The 19,273-nt window shown below is 37.2% G+C and overlaps 1 protein-coding gene across 4 annotated transcripts in view; it reads right to left on the bottom strand.

The window, feature by feature from the left end:
- Positions 1–19,273, bottom strand: part of ASAP1 (ArfGAP with SH3 domain, ankyrin repeat and PH domain 1) — a 154,395-nt gene that overhangs the window by 33,495 nt on the left and 101,627 nt on the right. For all 4 annotated transcript variants that reach the window (XM_065830414.2, XM_065830417.2, XM_065830415.2 and 1 more), the window contains 8 exons: positions 15,229–15,329; positions 14,756–14,825; positions 12,368–12,455; positions 11,241–11,289; positions 4,611–4,774; positions 2,919–3,052; positions 1,569–1,660; positions 588–774 (listed from right to left, as the gene is read on the bottom strand). In XM_065830414.2, the coding sequence (XP_065686486.1) occupies positions 588–774; positions 1,569–1,660; positions 2,919–3,052; positions 4,611–4,774; positions 11,241–11,289; positions 12,368–12,455; positions 14,756–14,825; positions 15,229–15,329 (885 nt within the window). The remainder of the gene's footprint in view (positions 1–587; positions 775–1,568; positions 1,661–2,918; positions 3,053–4,610; positions 4,775–11,240; positions 11,290–12,367; positions 12,456–14,755; positions 14,826–15,228; positions 15,330–19,273) is intronic.

The following is a 19,273-nucleotide window of genomic DNA, read 5'->3' as shown; positions in this document are numbered from 1 at the left end:
AGCAACATTTCTGCATGGATGCTTGAGGTCAACCTGGACTGATTTTTCTGAAAAACTTTCTGACTTCAGAAGGAAGATCAAAAGTATTCAGAACTTAACCTTCCTGTTTGAAGGAAATTGTACTTTCTCAGAAGCTGTGAAGGCATTATTTACCCTTTCCTCATAGAAACAGTGACTTGTATACAGTCAATAACATGTTCCTTCAGCAGCTACTTTAAAAGCAGATATGATGCAGTCTGTGATACGAGGTGACCCTGGGTTATCATGTCAAGCCCTCTCTCTTTGGGCCTTTTCCTAAAAGGCAGGTACTGCAGAACCGGTGCTTTACAATCTACTATAATTGCACCTAGAAGAGCATGTGATATCACTATCGCATTTCACACTCCTTTAGATCAACTGATGACAACAGATACTGTCTTTGTATCCTTCCCCACAGGGATGCTGCATTAAGGAATGGAAGAAAAAACTCATGCTTTTCATCTGTTATTTCTCTTATTTTAGCATCTAAGCTAGCAGCCCCAGGCCCTGGACATTTTAGAAATACACATTATTTAAAATACTTGGCTTTGTTTACCTGATCAGCTTACCTGTCCAGGCTCTAACAGTGGCTCCATTAGCTCTACCCCCTCTGCATAGACTTGAATTAGTGCAAGTAAATCCCTGGATTTGACAGCCTCAAGTAATTCACTCAGTTTAGCTGCTGCAGATGCACAAGTCTTCCTAGAGAACTTATGATCTACATATTTAGCAGTGATAAATTCTTTACGTGCAGTCCTATGGGGTGTGAAAATAGATCTCAGTTTAGAAATTTTTAGAAAAATGGGTCAATGATTTAAATTTAAAATCATCTTGCCTAACTCAGGAGCTGGGAAGAGGAAAACTATCAGATAAAGACTGTTATTTATTATTGTAATGCATATCTTCCTTGCAAACAAGCCCAAAATAAGGTACATATTCAATTTTATCCTGCCTTCTTGTTACATATGAAAATTACTCTGACTCTGAGGACTAAGAGCAAAGAAAAAACAAAGTCTGAAGTGTGATTTCTCATGGAAACATATATACATGTTAAAACCAGGATAAGAATGAAAAACATGCTAAAAACAGGATAAAAGAAAAAGAAATCTAGAAAACAGCATAAAAGATTAAAAAGTCTTTGGTGGCAAAACCACATCTGTTATGCTCTGTGCAACTCCTGCCTCAGGGAAAGGGAGAAAAGGCTCATCCACACCTCAGGACACAGTACCTGAAGGTCCTGCCATTTAGTCCAACTGTGTTTGTCACATGAGGGTACACTACAAAACTCAAAAACACTTAACATTCAAAATAATGAATCTTAAAACCCAAACTTAAAAGTTTTCTACACTGAGAAGCTGAGGCAGCTTAAATACGACTACAAGACAAGAGACTGAACTTCTAAGATACTCCACAGCTGGAGTAAAAAAAAAACCTCAGCGTTCTGCCATCCTGGCCCTCCTCTGGTTTCATTACTGTTTAAGACATTTTACATCACATATATATTCCATAGTAAACTTAATGTTAAAAGAATTTAGAGATTCAAAACTTACATATCACTGGATGGACTGGGTTTAGGTGAAGGACTAGGTAAATTCCCTTCCATAATTTCATTAAAACTAGTATTTCCTACATTCTTGGCCAGCTGCAATACAAAAAAATTACATACATATATAAGAAGGTGGTTTTTTTCTGAGTCTAACAGCAATTTAAAAACTGGACTATAAATGTGCATTTTCCACACTTAATAAAAGATGGAACACACAGGATTGCAAAATTAAAGCACTAGATTACGTTTAAATAGAAAGTAATTAAAAATATTTTCAAGTGTGCATCTTATCATCACAGAACTTATTCAATAGGCTTCAGAGTCACAGTTAATTAATTGTATTTCAAGACTATCTGCCTTCAATATGCAACAGAATGAGGCACCAGCAGCATGAACCTTGAACCAGTGCTGGTGCACCCATCAGGAAGCTACTCTGGGAAAGAAGTTCAGGCCTACTGAAAAGTCATGCTTAGTGAAACTTGATTTAAATGAATAGTAACTGTGCAAACATCTCAAGACTTCAAAAAGAGTACTTGTGCTAATGTTAAACCTTTTTTTGAGCAGTCCCACATCAGATTCCACTCAATACTTTAAGGTTACAGGGTTTCTTCCATCAAATTAAAAGATTCACAGAATCACAGAATGTTAGGGATTGGAAGGGACCTCGAAAGATCATTCAGTCCAATCCCCCCGCCGGAGCAGGAACACCCAGATGAGGTTACACAGGAAGGTGTCCAGGCGGGTTTGAATGTCTGCAGAGAAGGAGACTCCACAACCCCCCTGGGCAGCCTGGTCCAGTGTCTGTCACCCTCACTGAGAAGAAGTTTCTTCTCAGATTTAAGTGGAAACTTTTGTGTTCCAGTTTGAGCCCACTACCCCTTGTCCTATCATTGGTTGTCACCGAGAAGAGCCTGGCTCCATCCTCATGACACTCACCCTTTATATATTTGTAAACATTAAAGAAGTCACCCCTCAGTCTCCTCCACGCTGAAGAGCCTCAGCTCCCTCAGCCTTTCCTCATAAGGGAGATGTTCCACTCCCTTAATCAATTTTTCTGTCAAAATTAGCAATGATCATTCTCGCTGGTCAAGTTAAATTAGCTTTGTTTTTTTTTTGTTTTTTTTTTTTTTTTTTTAAATCACATGAGATTTTTAAGACTGTCCTGATTTAGGGTCCAGAGCAGCTAATAACAGGCAACATTCTGACAGCACTGATCACAACACAAGTCACTGCTCATTCTGCAAGTGACAAGTGGTCAAAAGCCTCAAAAATGCATAAGAGCAAAATCCCTCCCATAATATACATACAGGTCGATATCTGACTAAAAAGAAGAACCCAAATTAAAGAAACTTACCAAGAGTTCAGACGTTCCTAATTTGTCTAATTCCAAAGACTGGATTCGAGAAATATGGACACCCATTTCTCTGTGTATTCCAGAACACTCAATGCAGGTTAAAATGCCCAAATTAGTTGATAGCCATGTTGGATCTGTAGAATTGAGAAACAAAATGTTTAATCAAAGTTGAAGCAAAGATGTTCAATGGCGATAAGAAATCCCAGTGTATTCTGAAAAGATTCCTTATTTAATGCTTTAGCAATGGAAACAAATTAAGAACGTTCAAAATTTCTCTGAAATGCAGTGCAAATTTATTCACAATGCTACCAAGGAAACTGAGTTTTCCAGATTTAGGGACAGTCCCAAGGGTACTCAATTTAGACGTATAAAGCCACACTGAATGACCACATAAAAATACATTTTGGTTTTGTAGAAAGAAAGCAAGGCTTTTGTTTCCTGTTTTTGAAAGGAACAGATCTCCTAAATTCCAGTGTTGGCCACCTCTGAAGTTTTTCTCTTCTTTAAATAAAGCTTTAAATAAGCTTTAAATAGTCTTTCTTCATAGAAAACTAAACATAGCATCTTCCAGTAAGTAAAATAGTAGAAACAGTATAGAAAATTGAAGGAATGCTGGCTAGTCCAGAAAGGAGAAAATGCTGTCATGGAGGAGATCTGCATGTAATATTCAAATAGATGTTATTCTATGAATGTCACATAAGAAGAAAGATCAGTTTTTAAGGATAAGAAAAGGCTCAAGACATATTTTGGATACATACATGTCTTCAAATTAGTCTCTTCTTTGATCCTAAATAGTAACTGATAGAGCATTATGTCAGAAGTTTTAAAGCAGCAAGCTGGGGTGCAGAAGTGAAGCTTAAAGACTTCACTATAAACTACGAGATTCGTGAAAACTATAATCTGAAATTTGTGTAGCTTTACATGATGAAATAATTGAATTAATCAACTCCAGGATTTGACATAATTATATTGGACTTTGTATTTTTATCTGGGTATTTCTTATTTGGATTGGTTCTGCATCAGTAAGCATCTTCAAGACTCATCCTATCTACTCAGTTCTAAATTAGTATCTCCTTCCTGAAGTGTCTTTAGATGCGAAAGTCGTCACAGCCGCCAACGACCACATCGATGCAGCAACTTGATGACAAGTGGACTCTTCTCCAGCGCTAAGTGACACACAACTGACATGTAACTGTCCTTCTGCAGATATAATCCGATAGGATGCCAGCGCTGGGTCTCATTCTTTGCACAAGACTTCTTATTCGGCCTCTGAATATTTTTGATACTGCAATTCCAGGAGTCTCAGGCCAAGATAAAACCTCAGATTAAGATCCTGGCCAGGTCAATTTTTCCACAATCATTGTCTAAGCTTTACTCACTTCTACTTAGTAGCATGCACAGGATCAGTGATGCCAAGCAACTTCCATTCAAGTGCATCTAGAGACAGTGCAACAAGAACAGTTCAAACTCTAGAGGGGCTTGAACTGCTGGAAGTAAGCACAGACAACACACCAAAATACTTCAGTGAATTAAACAGAACTAACGTATGAAAGTCATATTTGTTCTTTTAAAAATAGGCTCATGACCGATCGACACATCGCTTAGAAAAGCAGTTTGTACTCTATAAACACTTATTTGAAGAAATTACTTTGCTCCCAACGAGAAGTTGATGGCATGAACAAAGTGAGATACCTGGTGAGCCACAATCACAACAGACTTCATTGCCGGGTAATCTCTGTATGTCATCAATAATGGCTTTGGTCAGATCCTCTAAACTGTTTTCCCCTGTGCTCTGCTCTCCACGGAATGCCATATTTAACGCTTCTTCTTTGCTGTTAGTCAATACTGATATCCATCTAGCACAAGATAAAGACTTTAATGAAGATCTGCATTCGCAAAAACAAGTTAATCTATAAACTGTAAAAAGTTTGCCAGAAACAAAATATTAGTGGGAATATAAGGGAAGATTATATTAGTGGGAATATAAGGGAAGATTATATTAGTGGGAATATAAGGGAAGATTATATTGTGGGAGAGACTGAGTGGGGAAAAAGTGAGAGACAGAAAGGAAATAATTGAGAAAAGGTAAGTAAAAATGAGGAAGGACAGAAAGTCTTAATTCTAATGTCCCTTTGAGGAAAAATTTTAAAGCTAAAGCAATACATTCCTCAGGTTCCTCAAATAAGCAGAAGCTGTGGAAGAGAAAAAGTGCAATTAAGCTCCTGTAAATTTAACTGCTTTAAAAGTAGGTGCCTAAGATCCTCCTGAAGTCTATCCCATTATTAAAGGGCAAAATTACAACCAGTGCTTTCTCCAGCGTGCACCTCTCTGTTCACAGAAGAGACGGCAGGCACGTTTCTGAATCTGTTGATGTTTGTTTGCTGCCTTTCAAAATGCAGGTCTCAGAGCACTAATCAGAGCCAGATTGTAATGTCCAAATTAATGAAAATTGCCATGGCAACAAATGGGGTAAGGAAAAGAGGGTGAGGAGAAGAGCGAGGATATTGACAGCCAAAGTAAAATTTTAAGAGCAATTGTTGACTGCAACAAATCAAGACTCTTCAATTTAATGATATTTCAGTCATTAGTTTCCCCTCCCCAACCACTCTGCAAGTTTTTCTTTACACAATAATGTTCAGTTAAAACCAAACAAAACTCCTCTGGGTGGTTGCTGCCCTACAGGTGGAATTAAAGAGGGGAAAGCGGTTACACTGAGGACAAACACATTGCAGACTCTGTGTTCACTACTTTAGAAAAAGAAGAAGTTAAACAAAGTATCCTTCCATGTATAGTGATTTAACATTTTTTAGATCTACTGCAATACACATTTTCCACACAGAAATACTTTAAGTTGGCATTGTCCTCAATCCATTTCCTGTTCACAATAATGTCGCAATTATCTGCAATCATTACCCTCTGAAATGTGCTCAAATGGCTACAGTCAATTAAAAAATGGAAACTTCAAACTGAAAGTCATAATTTCTCACTGAAATAATAAAGCAGAGATAAGCTTTAAAAGGTTTCATTGGGAAATGTATGTATATACTCTCGCGATACAGATTCAGCGCATGGACTTGTAAATGGGCACTGTCTATTCTATACTTCAGATATATATATGTTTTTAAAAATTTTATGGGTAGAGAATAATCTGGAAACTTGTACTTAAAATAAAATGCTTTAAAAATTATTGAAAAATCAAGCTTAAAAATAAAAGAGAAATTGAAAGTTTTGAAAATAAAACTTGCTCCATAGTTTACACACTGAAAACAATGTATTTACATTAATATCTCTAGTTTTATGATAAAATATAAGAACCCCCACTAGATGGCGATCTTCTGCAATTTTTCTAATTAAATCCAATGTTAGAAAAAAGAAGATGTGGCAGTATCTTGCTTCTAATATTATAGGAATGTTTGGTTAAACACACACAGTAAAATAATCGTTAAACTCCAGACAGACAACATTTATCCTGACATTTGTTGACAATTTCTTTCAGGGTTACTATTTGATTAGTTTGTTAAAAAGTCAGAATTTGAATAAAACTCAACTATGTAGTAACAATTAAAAATTATTAGGTGCAATTAAAATAAACACAACATGACTGAGGCAGCTGTTAGTTTGATACAGATTTCGATATTATGGGTTTCTAAACTGTATGAGCAAGAACTTCTTTTGGTTGTGTTTCCTCAGCTGAAGGAACCCACTGTCCAAGGCTGGATTGGGTGTCACCTGGGACAGTCGGACCAGAGGCCCCGCAACGCCAGCTCGTCCCAGACATCGCCAGCAGTACCCATTTAACACAAGCACAATAATGGACACAGGAGGTTCCACTTAAATATGAGAAGAAACTTCTTAGTAAAGGTGACAGACACTGGCCCAGGCTGCCCAGGGGGGTTGTGGAGTCTCCTTCTCTGCAGACATTCAAACCCGCCTGGACACCTTCCTGTGTAACCTCATCTGGGTGTTCCTGCTCCGGCGGGGGGATTGGACTGGATGAGCTTTTGAGGTCCCTTCCAAACCCTGACATTCTGTGTTTCCTAATTACTGATGCCATTTATGCAAGAAGTGCCCAGCTGGTCATCGGTCCTTCCTGTATGCAGGCTGTACACTTCGAAATAAACAATTCAAATCAGTAAATATATTATTTCAATGTCAATAGTTCATAAAAACTTGCCTTATGACTGATATTCTTCCTCTTTTTCTTGTCTGTACTAGCTGTTTAGGTTTTTTTTCCCTAATTTTTTAAAAAATGTATTTGCTTTATCTGCCAGAGCAGTGATGGACTCACCATCCTTAAAGGTGTGTAAAAGACATGTAAACGAGGTTCTTAGGGACATGGTTTAGTGCTAGAGACAAGTTAGGTTGTGGTTGGACTCGATGATCCTGAGGGTCTCTTCCAACTGAAATGATTCTATGATTCTATGTTTTATTTCACAATGCCATCAGAGTCAAGCTAACAGTCAAAAGCTTCTGATAATACTTCTTAGTCATCTTTCAAATAATTTAAAAATGACTGAAATCTTACAGAACTACTTTGCTGTCTATCTACAACAGGACAGGGTCACTAATCTTCCACTACACTACTTTTTCTCGATCTCAGCAGTTACTTATGATCCTTTAAAGCATTTTGTTTGCTGGAGATTCCCAGTTTTGAAGGAACTCATGAGGTTAAACAAATATCTGACATCAAGGATGACTTCTGGATGCAATGAAGGAAACAGAAGTATTCATTAATCTCGGGTGGATCAGACTCTCACTCAGATTCCTCCCACTTTTCTGCAGTGCCAATCAAAGCCCCCTGTCCCCAAGAATAAAAAGCAGTTGAACAGTGTTTCTGGTTTGCAGTAAGTTTCTCTCTGTCTCTTCCTACAATTACTATCACAACATCCTTGTTTCCAGGTAAACGTATAAACAGAACAAGAAGAACGTAACATTTTTCAAACATTCAGAAACAACATTTTTGTACAGAAGACGGAACAGACTGTATCGTGACCTTCTAACTCAGTCCTCCCAAAGTAAAAAATGCCTGAAGACTCGTGTTAAACACTAGACAGAAGTTAGACGTGTGTTTCTTCATAAGAAAATGTCTCACCCTAGCTTTGTTTATAATCCAGGTGTTTCCTACAGGAATGGATAGACTCTTGACCCTCAAAAAAAGGGTAGAAAAAACCTTAAAGGCCATGTCCAAAGTATGTTTGGCCCTGTCCACAATTATAAAAACTGGAAAGCATCTATTATTGTACATGTTAAAAAAAATAAATCTGGTTATTTTAGAGATCTGAGGTTATGTTTCTTATAAGAGACACATAAATACATATATCCACACACATACATAAACAAATTTACCTCCCCCTCACACACACTGTACTTTATCTACTAAAGAAACTAATAACTCACTGAGAATCTTGAAGGATGGTCAAAGAGAAATTAGACAGAGAGCTGGGTGGATAAAACATACAAACGACACCAAACACACACCCAAACCAAAACAAAAAACAACACACAAACAAGAAATGCACTGGACTAAAGGAAAAGTTTGAGAGGAAGCAGTAATAAGCCTGTAGTAGAATGTAGGCTTCCGTTATTTGTATTTTAAACCATCTACTTTTTGGGGAGCTATTTATGGAAGCAGTTTAAAATGATCACTAGGAAAATATATTTAAGGTCAGTTAAACCAAAGTATACAGAAACTTATCTTTCTTTTTCCTCTATTTATATGTGAGTCTGGAAGGAAAGTGATTTGAAAAATCTATTCATGCATTTATTTTTCAATTGGTGCACAAAGGAAAACGAGAAAACAGAGGCAGCAGTAAAACTGGGTAGACAGAACACAAGATGGACAAGAAAGGGTCAAGAGAGGCACACATACACAAGTCAAGTGGAAATTGGAATAAGAGGATGATAACCCTAACTGAGGAGCTACATCATGGAGTTCCTGCAGAATAATAAGGTTGGAATCAATAGGGCTGGAAGTCAAAGGGTTCACATGACACCTTAGATAATAAAATTATTTAGGATTGGCTGCACAAGAAACAAAGAACATGTGGTTATATTGTAGTTTTTCACCAACATATTAGTCATCCTGGTTCATGAACATTAATTAACTAAAGGAAATCTTCCTAAAGGAAAAAGCAAGTTTCAGAGTGCATCTCAAAGTCCACCCCATAGCTTGAGTCACTTAAGTAATTACCTGAAACAGAACACTCCTCTGAGCAGCATTACAGTATCTTTTTGTTGGTTTACAGCAAAATCCACTTAGCTTCTATTAGTTTGTCTGCGTGTATTCCAACCCTTGGATGCAACTCATGTCTCGTTAGCTAAACGAAACTTCTAAAACTTGCAACAACATAAAAATACTACACTCCACTTTACACTGCACTGGTGGTGCAGTTTTGGTGCCTCAATATAAGAGGGATAACAAACGATGAGTGTGTCCAGACGAGAGCAACCAAGACAGGGAAAGGTCTCGATGGCAGGATCCGAGAGGAGCAGCTGAAGTCACCTGGATTGTTCAGCTTGGAGAAAAGAAGGTTGAGGGGTGACCTCACCACAGTCCGCAGTGTCCTCAAGGGAGGCAGTGGATGGGGAGGTGCTGATCTCCTGTCTCTGGTGACCAGAGACACGACACAAGGAAATGGAAAGAAGCTTCATCAGGGGAAGTTCAGAATGGACATTAGGAGAAGGTTCTTCACTGGGAAGGTAAACTGGTCTCTGAACAGGCTCCCCAGGGATGAGGTCACAGCACCAACCCTGGCAGAGTTCAAGGAGGTCTAGACGATGCTCTTAGTCATATGGTTTAGTTTTAGGTAGCCCTGTGAGGAGCAGGGAGTTGGACTCGATGATTCCTGTGGGTTCCTTCCAACTTGAGATATTCTGTCATTCTGTATTCCAGTTATTTTCTCAGCCACTGGACTTGAAAGTAATAAACCAGACTCCAGTGATAAGCAAATGGGAACTTCTAACAAGAGACAAAACCAGCCTGGAATTTCAGAACAGTCCAACAGGCTGCCAGCTAAATTAAACTTACTGACCTGCCAATCAGAAGTATGTCACTAATATATTTTCCCCCTACTGTTAAGACAAAAAAAAAAAAACACAAAAAAACCCAAAACAAACAACAACGAACAACAAAAAACTAACTTACAAACAAAAACCCACAACCCTTCACCTTTTAAAACAGCAAATACAGTAAAAACTAGTTTATGGCAGAGAGACAAAACCGTATGACTCATCAAGTGCATTACAGATCAGAAATAACAGTATTTTCTTCTTGACTGTGACTGGAATAATTAACTTGCAGAATGAACACAGTAAGCATGACTATCAAGTCAGCTTTGCACTCTAAAAGCCCCTGTAAAGCTGTGGAAGACTCTGGAAGGAAACAGTTGCACAACAAAGAGTTCTGCAGCATTTCCCCGCTGCCTCCCCGTTGCTGTCAAGGCAACGCCATGGCCTCCCAACACCGTCATGCTACTGAAACATCCTCCAAACACATCGCTTGGACCTTTAAAATACACACAGAGCAACACAGTCTTCCATTGGAATATGGAGATGTAACAAAAAAAGCACAAAGGTCCTGAAGAATGAGGCAGCCTGTGAGGCTCAGGTTTGCTGCCCTCCTCATGGGTAACTTTATTCATTGAATTATCAGGTGATGAGCATTAGGCTGTAATGTTCTGCAAAACACAGGTTTCATGACACCAAGAGCAATATTCAGGAGGGAAAAAGTGGTAGATGGTTCTCCAGACAAGTAGTTCTGAAGCAACACGAAGACAGATTGTTTTAAAGGGAATAATCTGTTTGAAAACATGCATTAAAGAAGCAAGTTATTGGATTCTAAATCACACAGATCATAAAGAGATACGCTTTGCTGTTCATCTCTAGGCCTACAGTAGAAAAGAGACATTACCTGTAAATACTTTCTACCTGTTATAAGGAGATCTTTTATCTATTTATTATTTTTAATTTAAAGGAAAAGGTAGGTTCAGAAGGCAAAGTAGTAACAATAAGGGAGGACTGACACAGAAGATTTGAGAACTTTGAAACTGAACACTAAAAGCCTGATCTACTATATCACACCAAGCAGCTGCACACGAACCACTTGCTGGCAGGGTACACAATCTAAATGGGGTTTTGGTTCGCTGGGCTGGGCTTTTTGTCCTGTTTTGGTTTTGATGTGACACAGGATAACTTAGAGGTTCACAACAGCAGAAGAAACAGCAGGCACTACTTCTGCATTAACTGAGAAAACTATTCCTGCTGTTACATGTGATTTTATACAAAACTATTGGCAAAACATAAAATAAACTTAAATGTTCTTACGCTACATATTCCTGTTCGTCTTCTGCTTGAAAGTGGTATGTTCTGTTATCTGAAATAAATAAACACATATTGTCATTTGGCAGATGATAAATTTAAAAGTATCAACACAGTTGTTACTAAACCTATTCAGCAACTAAAGCTTTTAGGAGCAATTGCTCTTATCCAGTAAGATTAATAATTTATGCATAGCTATGGAAAACAATTGGGAAAAAAAATACAACAGGTAAAGATGAAATGGTGAATTTTGATTTAGACCAAACGTACATATTTCAAAAGTCTTACATTTAGAAATACTAAAAAAATTAAGCATGTGAATCAAATTTTGCCCTTCTGAAGTCAAACCTGAACCATAAGTAGCAGAAAAGGGCAAAATAAATTTGTTTCTATTATTTACTTTTCCCTCTTCTTAGGTTAGGAAACTTTTTTTACTAAACCAAATGATGAAATTAAAAGTGGGTATCACCCCTTGCATTCAAAGGTTTCATAGACTGTCCTTGTAAATGTACAAAGTTGGATCTGTTTGTTGTTTAGTATTATATATGTAAAGACTGAAAACAATAGGTTGACTCATTGACTTCAGAAGTGTGTTTAAAAATCAGACTGGATACAAATACCTGCTATACAAGATGAAAATGGGAAAAAATCACAGAAGCTTTAATGCTGAGATGAAAAGTCACTACCAGTTTCAGACAAACAAAAGAATTTGGAGGATAAGAGAAGAAGAGAAACTGGGTTCTCATTGCCTTCCTCAACCCTCTGAGTAGCTCTCAAAAAGCAGAACAGACAATGAAGGAAAAACAAGACAAGGCCAAAGGTGTTTTCCATTTCCCAGTGGAAACAGCTTATGCATTTTCCACTCAGGTGTTAAACATCTCCCTGAACTTAGAAGAAAAGCACATATGTTGCATTTCATGGCTTGCCACAAATGAATGGTATTTGTGTCACACACATGCAAAGGTTCTATATTCAGTTGTCCGTTCAACCAATCTTCAAAACTAGAAGGCACTAGATGTATCTGGTTAGAGATCTGAATTTTGAACTGTAGCCTCATTTTTCCTCAAAGTAGCTTGTAATGACATTTTTAGAAATCTCACATAATTCAAGACACTACTGAAGTTGCTACATACGTGATATTAGATCAAAAGACTTCTTATCTTCAGCATTTGGCTTCACCTGGCAGGTCAGTAAATTCAGTTTAGCTGGTTGCCTGTTGGACTAAAAAGAAGATTTATTTTACTTTAAAAATGTCTTGATTTAGGATTATTTTTCCTTTCTGGGGACTCAGTATGCGCAATATTAAGTGGAAGTGTGGACATGCATATACGTACACCCGCAAAATGCTTGAGACCAGCACGACTTTGGCTTGGTCTATCAGAAAGGACAGATTGCTAAATCTGAACTAAATCAATAAAATCTTCACATCAACTCTTCGTGATTATTTGAAAGGGATTAAAGGAATGAACCTTAATTTAGAATATGTGAGTTTTTTTTATTGTGTTTCATCAATGATGGTAAAACTATGATGCAGTTATCAGCATGTCCATATTCAAGTTTTCTTCTCATTTTAAATAAACAAAAGATATAATCCTAAAAATTTAAAAGGGAAGTGGGAAGCTGGAGATCTGGAGTTTCGGAACTTGGAATAAATACATCTACTAATATTCTCTGCTCTAATTAGGTTACTCAAGACATAATAACTAAGTGCGTCTTTAAAGTATTTTGGGTTTATATGGGTTTATCAGAAACCATAGAGGTCCTGCATTAAAGTTACCATAGTTGGCGGATAGAAACTGAACTTGAGATGTCAGCTATCAGTAAATACTCCTGAAATTAGTTTTGGAAGGTTTTTTTTACATTAGAAGTTGCGAATCAAATAAAGGTAATGCAAATCCAACCAACAAATATCTAGAAGTGTATTTCCCACATTGTCAAATGTTTATCAGAACAAGATCATCAACACAAAAACATAAACACTTAAGTAGCAACAGCTCCTTGAGGGAGTAAATAGGCAATTGGAGTCTCAGTTTTTCAAGTGTGGTGTCAAACAGACTGTCACCATCTGAACTTTTCATCACTGAAAACAATTACTTTCCTCTTGGCGCTGCAACTGAAAAGAGCAAATGGCCTGTTTTTACATAGCTACACACCGGAGCAGGAAACTACAACAGTGCTATCCAAAGAATTCTCAATTGGCAAGTCTTGAGCTTGTCAATACACTTTTTTTAAATGGTGATAACTGAACCATTACTAATTAATCATCAGTAATTTGACCAACTTCTCAAAAAAGGTGAAGATATCTTCCTAACCATTAAAAAGACCCACCCTCCAGTACAAAATGTAGTAACTTCCCTTTCACTTGCTTAAGACAGGTAGTTGACTTTAGACACTGATACTCATGGCCACCAGTAGAATCTGGGGCAAAGGGTAAAGAAGGGTGAGGAGTTACTCTTGTTTGCCAGGAGTTTGTGCCATGCTGCCACTGGACAGTTTAAGAACTCCCTCTACCACAATAATATTATTACTTCCTCATGATTTAGCATTCCTAGGTAGGTAGTTCGAATATTAATATATACCCAATTCCAAGAACTCACTATGATCAAAACTTTCCAAAATCTCACAGTTTTGGTTGCAAGCACTCAAAATGTTAACACATTTGCTCATCTCTCAGACTCTATCAATAACATCTAACACCAAACACTTCCCAGGTTTCCAAATTATGTGCTTCACAGCTATACAATGACAATGCTTATGAGCAAATGCACTTGAAGTATTCATTGAAAGGTCTGTTCAATATGTTGGCCATGTTTTCAGCAAACTATTGATAAATACACTTCAATATTAAATCAACTGTCATAAGCTATAGCAGTGGGGAAAAAAAAGAAGAAAAATTTTACAAGGCTAAAAAAGAGATAATTTACTTCATAGGGGTCACAGGAAGTTTGGAAATTAATTTCAAACCCGCCTTTATTGTAATTTTCTCACTTTGTTTAGTTAAACAATTTTTGAAGTTTTTACAAAATCTACGTGTAGGCATTAAAAAGTTTAGTTAATATCCTATGTAGGAATAAAACACCTGTAATACAGACATCTGTGTATGAGGTAGTTACTAGTTTTTCCATGCAGTCAACAGCCAGAACTGAGTTGATTACAAGACATCTGACCAGATCCACCAGACTCCTTCAACTGCATTGACCAGTGGCTGGGAGAGGAGCCTCCAGGGTCTTGCTCTGATGCCAACAGTTACACTGCTGACACTTCATTTAATTCATATGACTGACACCCCATCTCTCACAGGTGGACTAAGAACCTGTTCTCCGCAGTGCTGAGCAGCAGGCAAGCAGGGAACATTTAAGAGAGCAACGACTATGGCATTACTGCCATAAGCCAGCTTCCAAATTCTGAAAAGCCACAGAATTGAAACAGTCAGAAACAAAAGCGGATTAACAGCAACAGATTCATAGGGAAAGGATAATGTTATATTATTATTTCATTAAAAAGGTATAAAAGTAACTTACCGTTGCATGCGATATGGTAAGGATTCCATTTTTAACGGTGCACTTTCTTCTTTGCCATACTTTTCTTAACCTATAGAACAACATCAACAACAAATTCAGTATCTAGACGTGATTTCAAAACACATTAATCCCATTAATGTTTTCAGAAATAAACAGATGCAGTACAAATTTTATTTAATACCTCATCAGAAATAACTTGGGGATTTATGACAGGTCTTAATCACCTTTTAGAGACTTACAAAGACAACAGCTTTCTTTTTAATATGATTTTTTAATTATTGCTTGTCATGCTTTTTGTATTTATTACATTCAATTCCGACCTGTGTTCAGACTTGAACAGTGAAATTCTAGAGTATTGAGGGACATGCGTTAGGAGAACGTGCCTTAAAAGCATCCGTAGTACAACACAATAAAAAACAGCGCAGGAACATAGCAGTAGTTCTCACTATGTATTATGTGCTCCAAGAACATACCCATCACTCTTCTTTAAAAGATAACCTTTCTTCTCACTGCCGTATTCCTTATTCCCCTGGAGCTGATGCATACTGTATCCTCCTTGCCTGCTCTGTGAATCCTGAAAAAGGGGAAATCACCATTAATGTTTCCTGACATCTTCCTAACCTTTAAGCCCATTTTATTTTTTTCTCTTCTCTAACACAACTCTACAAAATAATTGATTAAAAGAAAAAAAACGAGAGAACTCCTAATGCATGTTTTACATCCATAGGAGAGTTTGGCTTTTACATCATGCGATTTTGAACTGTGTGTTCAAGATTCAATGATTCCATTAGGCGCTCAAAGCACAGTGTGAATGCAAATACATATCTCAAAATAATGACTTTTTAAAATAGGGAAATGAAATATTGCATAATCTTATAATCAAAGAATAAAAGGCTATGATAAAACTTCTAAAAGAAAGGAACGGAATACAGCATGCATACACACAGAAACACATATCTCAACAAACAAAACCAACTAACCACTATTCTTTTAATCCAATTAAAAACATGTATACAATTTGAGGAGTTTTAGTGAATGAATGTAACTGAAATAACTTTTGGCCTGATCTAGTGAAAGAATGAAGTGAAATGGATTAACTTCTTATAAGCACATCAGAAAAACAAAACAATCCCCGAAAGTTCATTAAAACATTGACTTACTCTCCTAGACTTCGATCACGAAAGGCAAAAGCAATAGAGGAAAGAGAAAGCAAATAATTTAAAACCAGAATTATTATTTTATTTAAGAAAGCATGTTCCTTGAACATAAAATTTTATAGTCCCCATATCTAGTAAAGCAATTTTTCCCCCTTTCTAACAACACAACTAGAAAGAAGGCAAGAGGTGTTTTTTTTAGGCACAACGGTGCTTTTTCTCATCAAGTAACAAAACACCATAATGAAATTCTGTGCAACCTTGCATCCATGACATGGGCTTCATAAAAGTAACTAAGACATTACATTACATGTGTACCAATAATTAATATACAAAAACAGGTCACAGAAGCTCGTATTAAAGGCCTGGTTTCCTTTAGAATTTAAGCTTCTCAGCGTATAAACATCTTTCAACATACAAAATGAACACTTTACACAATTAAAATTACACTGGTGTCCCTTAAAATATTTCCCCCCAGAGCTTTAAACCGCAGTCGATTTTACAAAACCACATAATTCTTGTGCAAAGTAACAGAAACTGGCATAACAACAGGAGATGTTACATGTAACATAGTATGAGACCATGAAAGCGCAGGAATGGGCTCAGCTCATTGAGTACATGAGTGGTTTTTCCCGAATGTAAGTATGGGTGCTGAAGGTCAATTTTTTCATATGTATTGTTTTAAATTCAAAAGTATCCCAAATGCTTTCATAGCTTTAACAGCCAGGCAGGAATCTGTTCAGTCACCTGTGACAGCAAGTCGCTCTGAGACAGCAGTCTCACCATCTAATGGCAGCTCCAAAGAGGTGACAGGTGGCAGGATGTACAATTTGGACAAGAGTCACTACTTTCAACTTCCTTCTCTTGCACAAAAGGTGAAACAACTTAAAACCACACATAACCAGGGCCCCAGTTTCATTATTTCAAACTGTTGTCCTGCCAAAGTAGTTTTTGGTAAGAGTACTTCTGAATTTTTAAAGATCCATCAGAAAAAATCCCATTCATTTAATGTTCAATATTTCTGTTAATCCATAAATTTTTCAACAGTGAGATGATAGTGCACTAATAGAAGGGGGAAAATATATTCTTAATCACAATCTACCAGGCCATCTGTCACAGCAATAAAGCCCAGCTTTACAAACCTAAAGATCTGGATATATACAATGATGGAGAGCTGACTGGTGAAACTCATGCTACATGTTTGCAAGTTTCACTGTCACTTTACTAATGAGTAATGAATGCTGGCATGATGTTCCAGGATTAAAACACTGCACAGTTTTTGAGACATTGTTTTATCAAGCTCCTCAATATCTGTCAGCGTCATTATGCTCTGACTCATGCAATGTCACAGAATCACGAGTTAAAAGTCCTCACATTGATTTTTGAAAGAGGCACTTGGAACGTCAATGTGATCAAATGGTTATTTTATCCAAAATAGTGGATTCTTTCATTATAGCAGATCTATCTATCTCTCTCTCTCTCCCATGATCTGCCGGAGTATCCGAGAATCACAATATTGGTCCTTTTTCTTATAAGACGCAATTTCATATATATACACAGTCCCCAGGATTTGTCTACACTGTAAACAAAGTCAGAAAAGTTGCATAGTTTATTTTGCTAGTGCCCATGAAGCTACTTTATTGTAACATGCATCTATGTCTCAGAATTTTATCTATTTTTTATATTTTAAATGAGGTTATTTTTCACTAAACCAGTAATTTTTACTACGCATCCAGGAAATAGGTAACTAACACCCCAAACACTATATTTCATTTAGTTATTGTACCTCAAAATACTCTGTGAGCAACTTCTGAAACTTTACTTGCACTGTATGAAGCCAGGTGTGTACAATACATGGCACTGAAGAACAACAACCCATTTGTCCTGCTTTAGTTCCAGGATCTGGCTGATTACCAAGTCACTTGAACACAACACCGGAGGCAGCAGCCAGGAGAGGAGGATGTATTTTTTTTGCTGCCCAGATAATCAGCTTGTGGAACACAAAGGTACCTGAGGAGAGAGCAGCTCTTGTTCCTCTGTGTCTTGGGAACCGAGCCATGAAACACTTGATAATTTGAAGTTATTTCCAAATAGCTCTTGAAATATAATGTTCTCTGTTTGACTCTTGGGGGTGAGGATGGAAAACATGAGTTACCTTAAGGATGATTCAGGTACTAGGAGGATAAGAGATGTAAAGCACGTATGGGAATGTCTGTAAGTGTTATAGAAGAGATCCAGTAGATCCATGTGCCCATTGGAAATGAATGGAAAAAAAAATACCAGAGCACCAGTAGAGATGGTAGAGTATGAGATAAGGAAAAATTGAGTACTAGAAAGAGCTGGCAGGTCTTAAAATAAATTGGGATCTACTCAAAGGTGCTCTGTGACATCAAAGAAATTCTAAATCTATGTACAGTGCGTTGTAAGGTTGTGTTGTCCTTCAAAACAATGGGATTAAAGATGCAGGGAGAGGCACAGCCTTCTGGCCAAGGTTTATCTGCTGTATAATGTACATCTACATTATGAAAGCACACATAGGCAACCATTCAAAAGAACAAAAAACGTAACAAAAAAACCCCACACCAGCACCATACTGTAAGGAATGACTCATTATTCATTCCTTATTAATTATGATTCCTCCTAAAATAGTTTACTAACTTCAAGCCATTTATCTATATACAGTAGTCATAAGTACAAAGTGCTACCTACAAAACTACATGAAAGCCCATAAAAATACTTCCTTGCCCCAGTTACTGAAGTCCTATTTTTGAAGAAGTTCCAGAAGAATTCCAGGAAGGATCAGTAAGCTTCACACCACATAAAGCAGGCTACCGAAAACTACTTTTAAGAGTACATTTAGTATTGTGCATACTGAAAAAAAGAATCATTGTGGCTTTTGTACAGAAAGGTTAGGTCTCAAAAATCTCCTGGAATTTTCTGAAGGAACTGGTAAGTAGATACTCAGGAGAAATCAGACTTACACAGTGTACCTGGACTTTCAATGGGCACTTACTGTTCCTTACGAAAAGGAAAGAATTACATTGCTACAGGACACAAGGAAAATTCCTCAGCTGAGCTACCAAGCTAAAAGCAGGAAACAAACACATGAGTTTCACAGAAAGCTGTGCCAGCACATGTGGTGGCACACCAAAACAATCTGGAAAAGAGTTAGCAGTAAATGTTAAAGTTCACTAGATTGTATTAAATTATTCAAGATACCCAAGGAAGGCTGACTGAAGCTTTTCAAGGACCTCATGATGATGAGTAACTTGACAACAACTGACAGGTGAAGATCAGTATAAACAAATGCAAAGTGATGCAGAGGTGAAAAATAAGATACTCTGAGTTAACTATTAACATGCAG

The sequence above is a fragment of the Patagioenas fasciata genome, chromosome 2 (assembly GCF_037038585.1).
Source record: "Patagioenas fasciata isolate bPatFas1 chromosome 2, bPatFas1.hap1, whole genome shotgun sequence".
Taxonomy (NCBI): Eukaryota; Metazoa; Chordata; class Aves; order Columbiformes; family Columbidae; genus Patagioenas; species Patagioenas fasciata.
The sequence above is the reverse complement of the archived record's forward strand: the minus strand, read 5'-3'. Positions and strand labels throughout refer to the sequence as shown.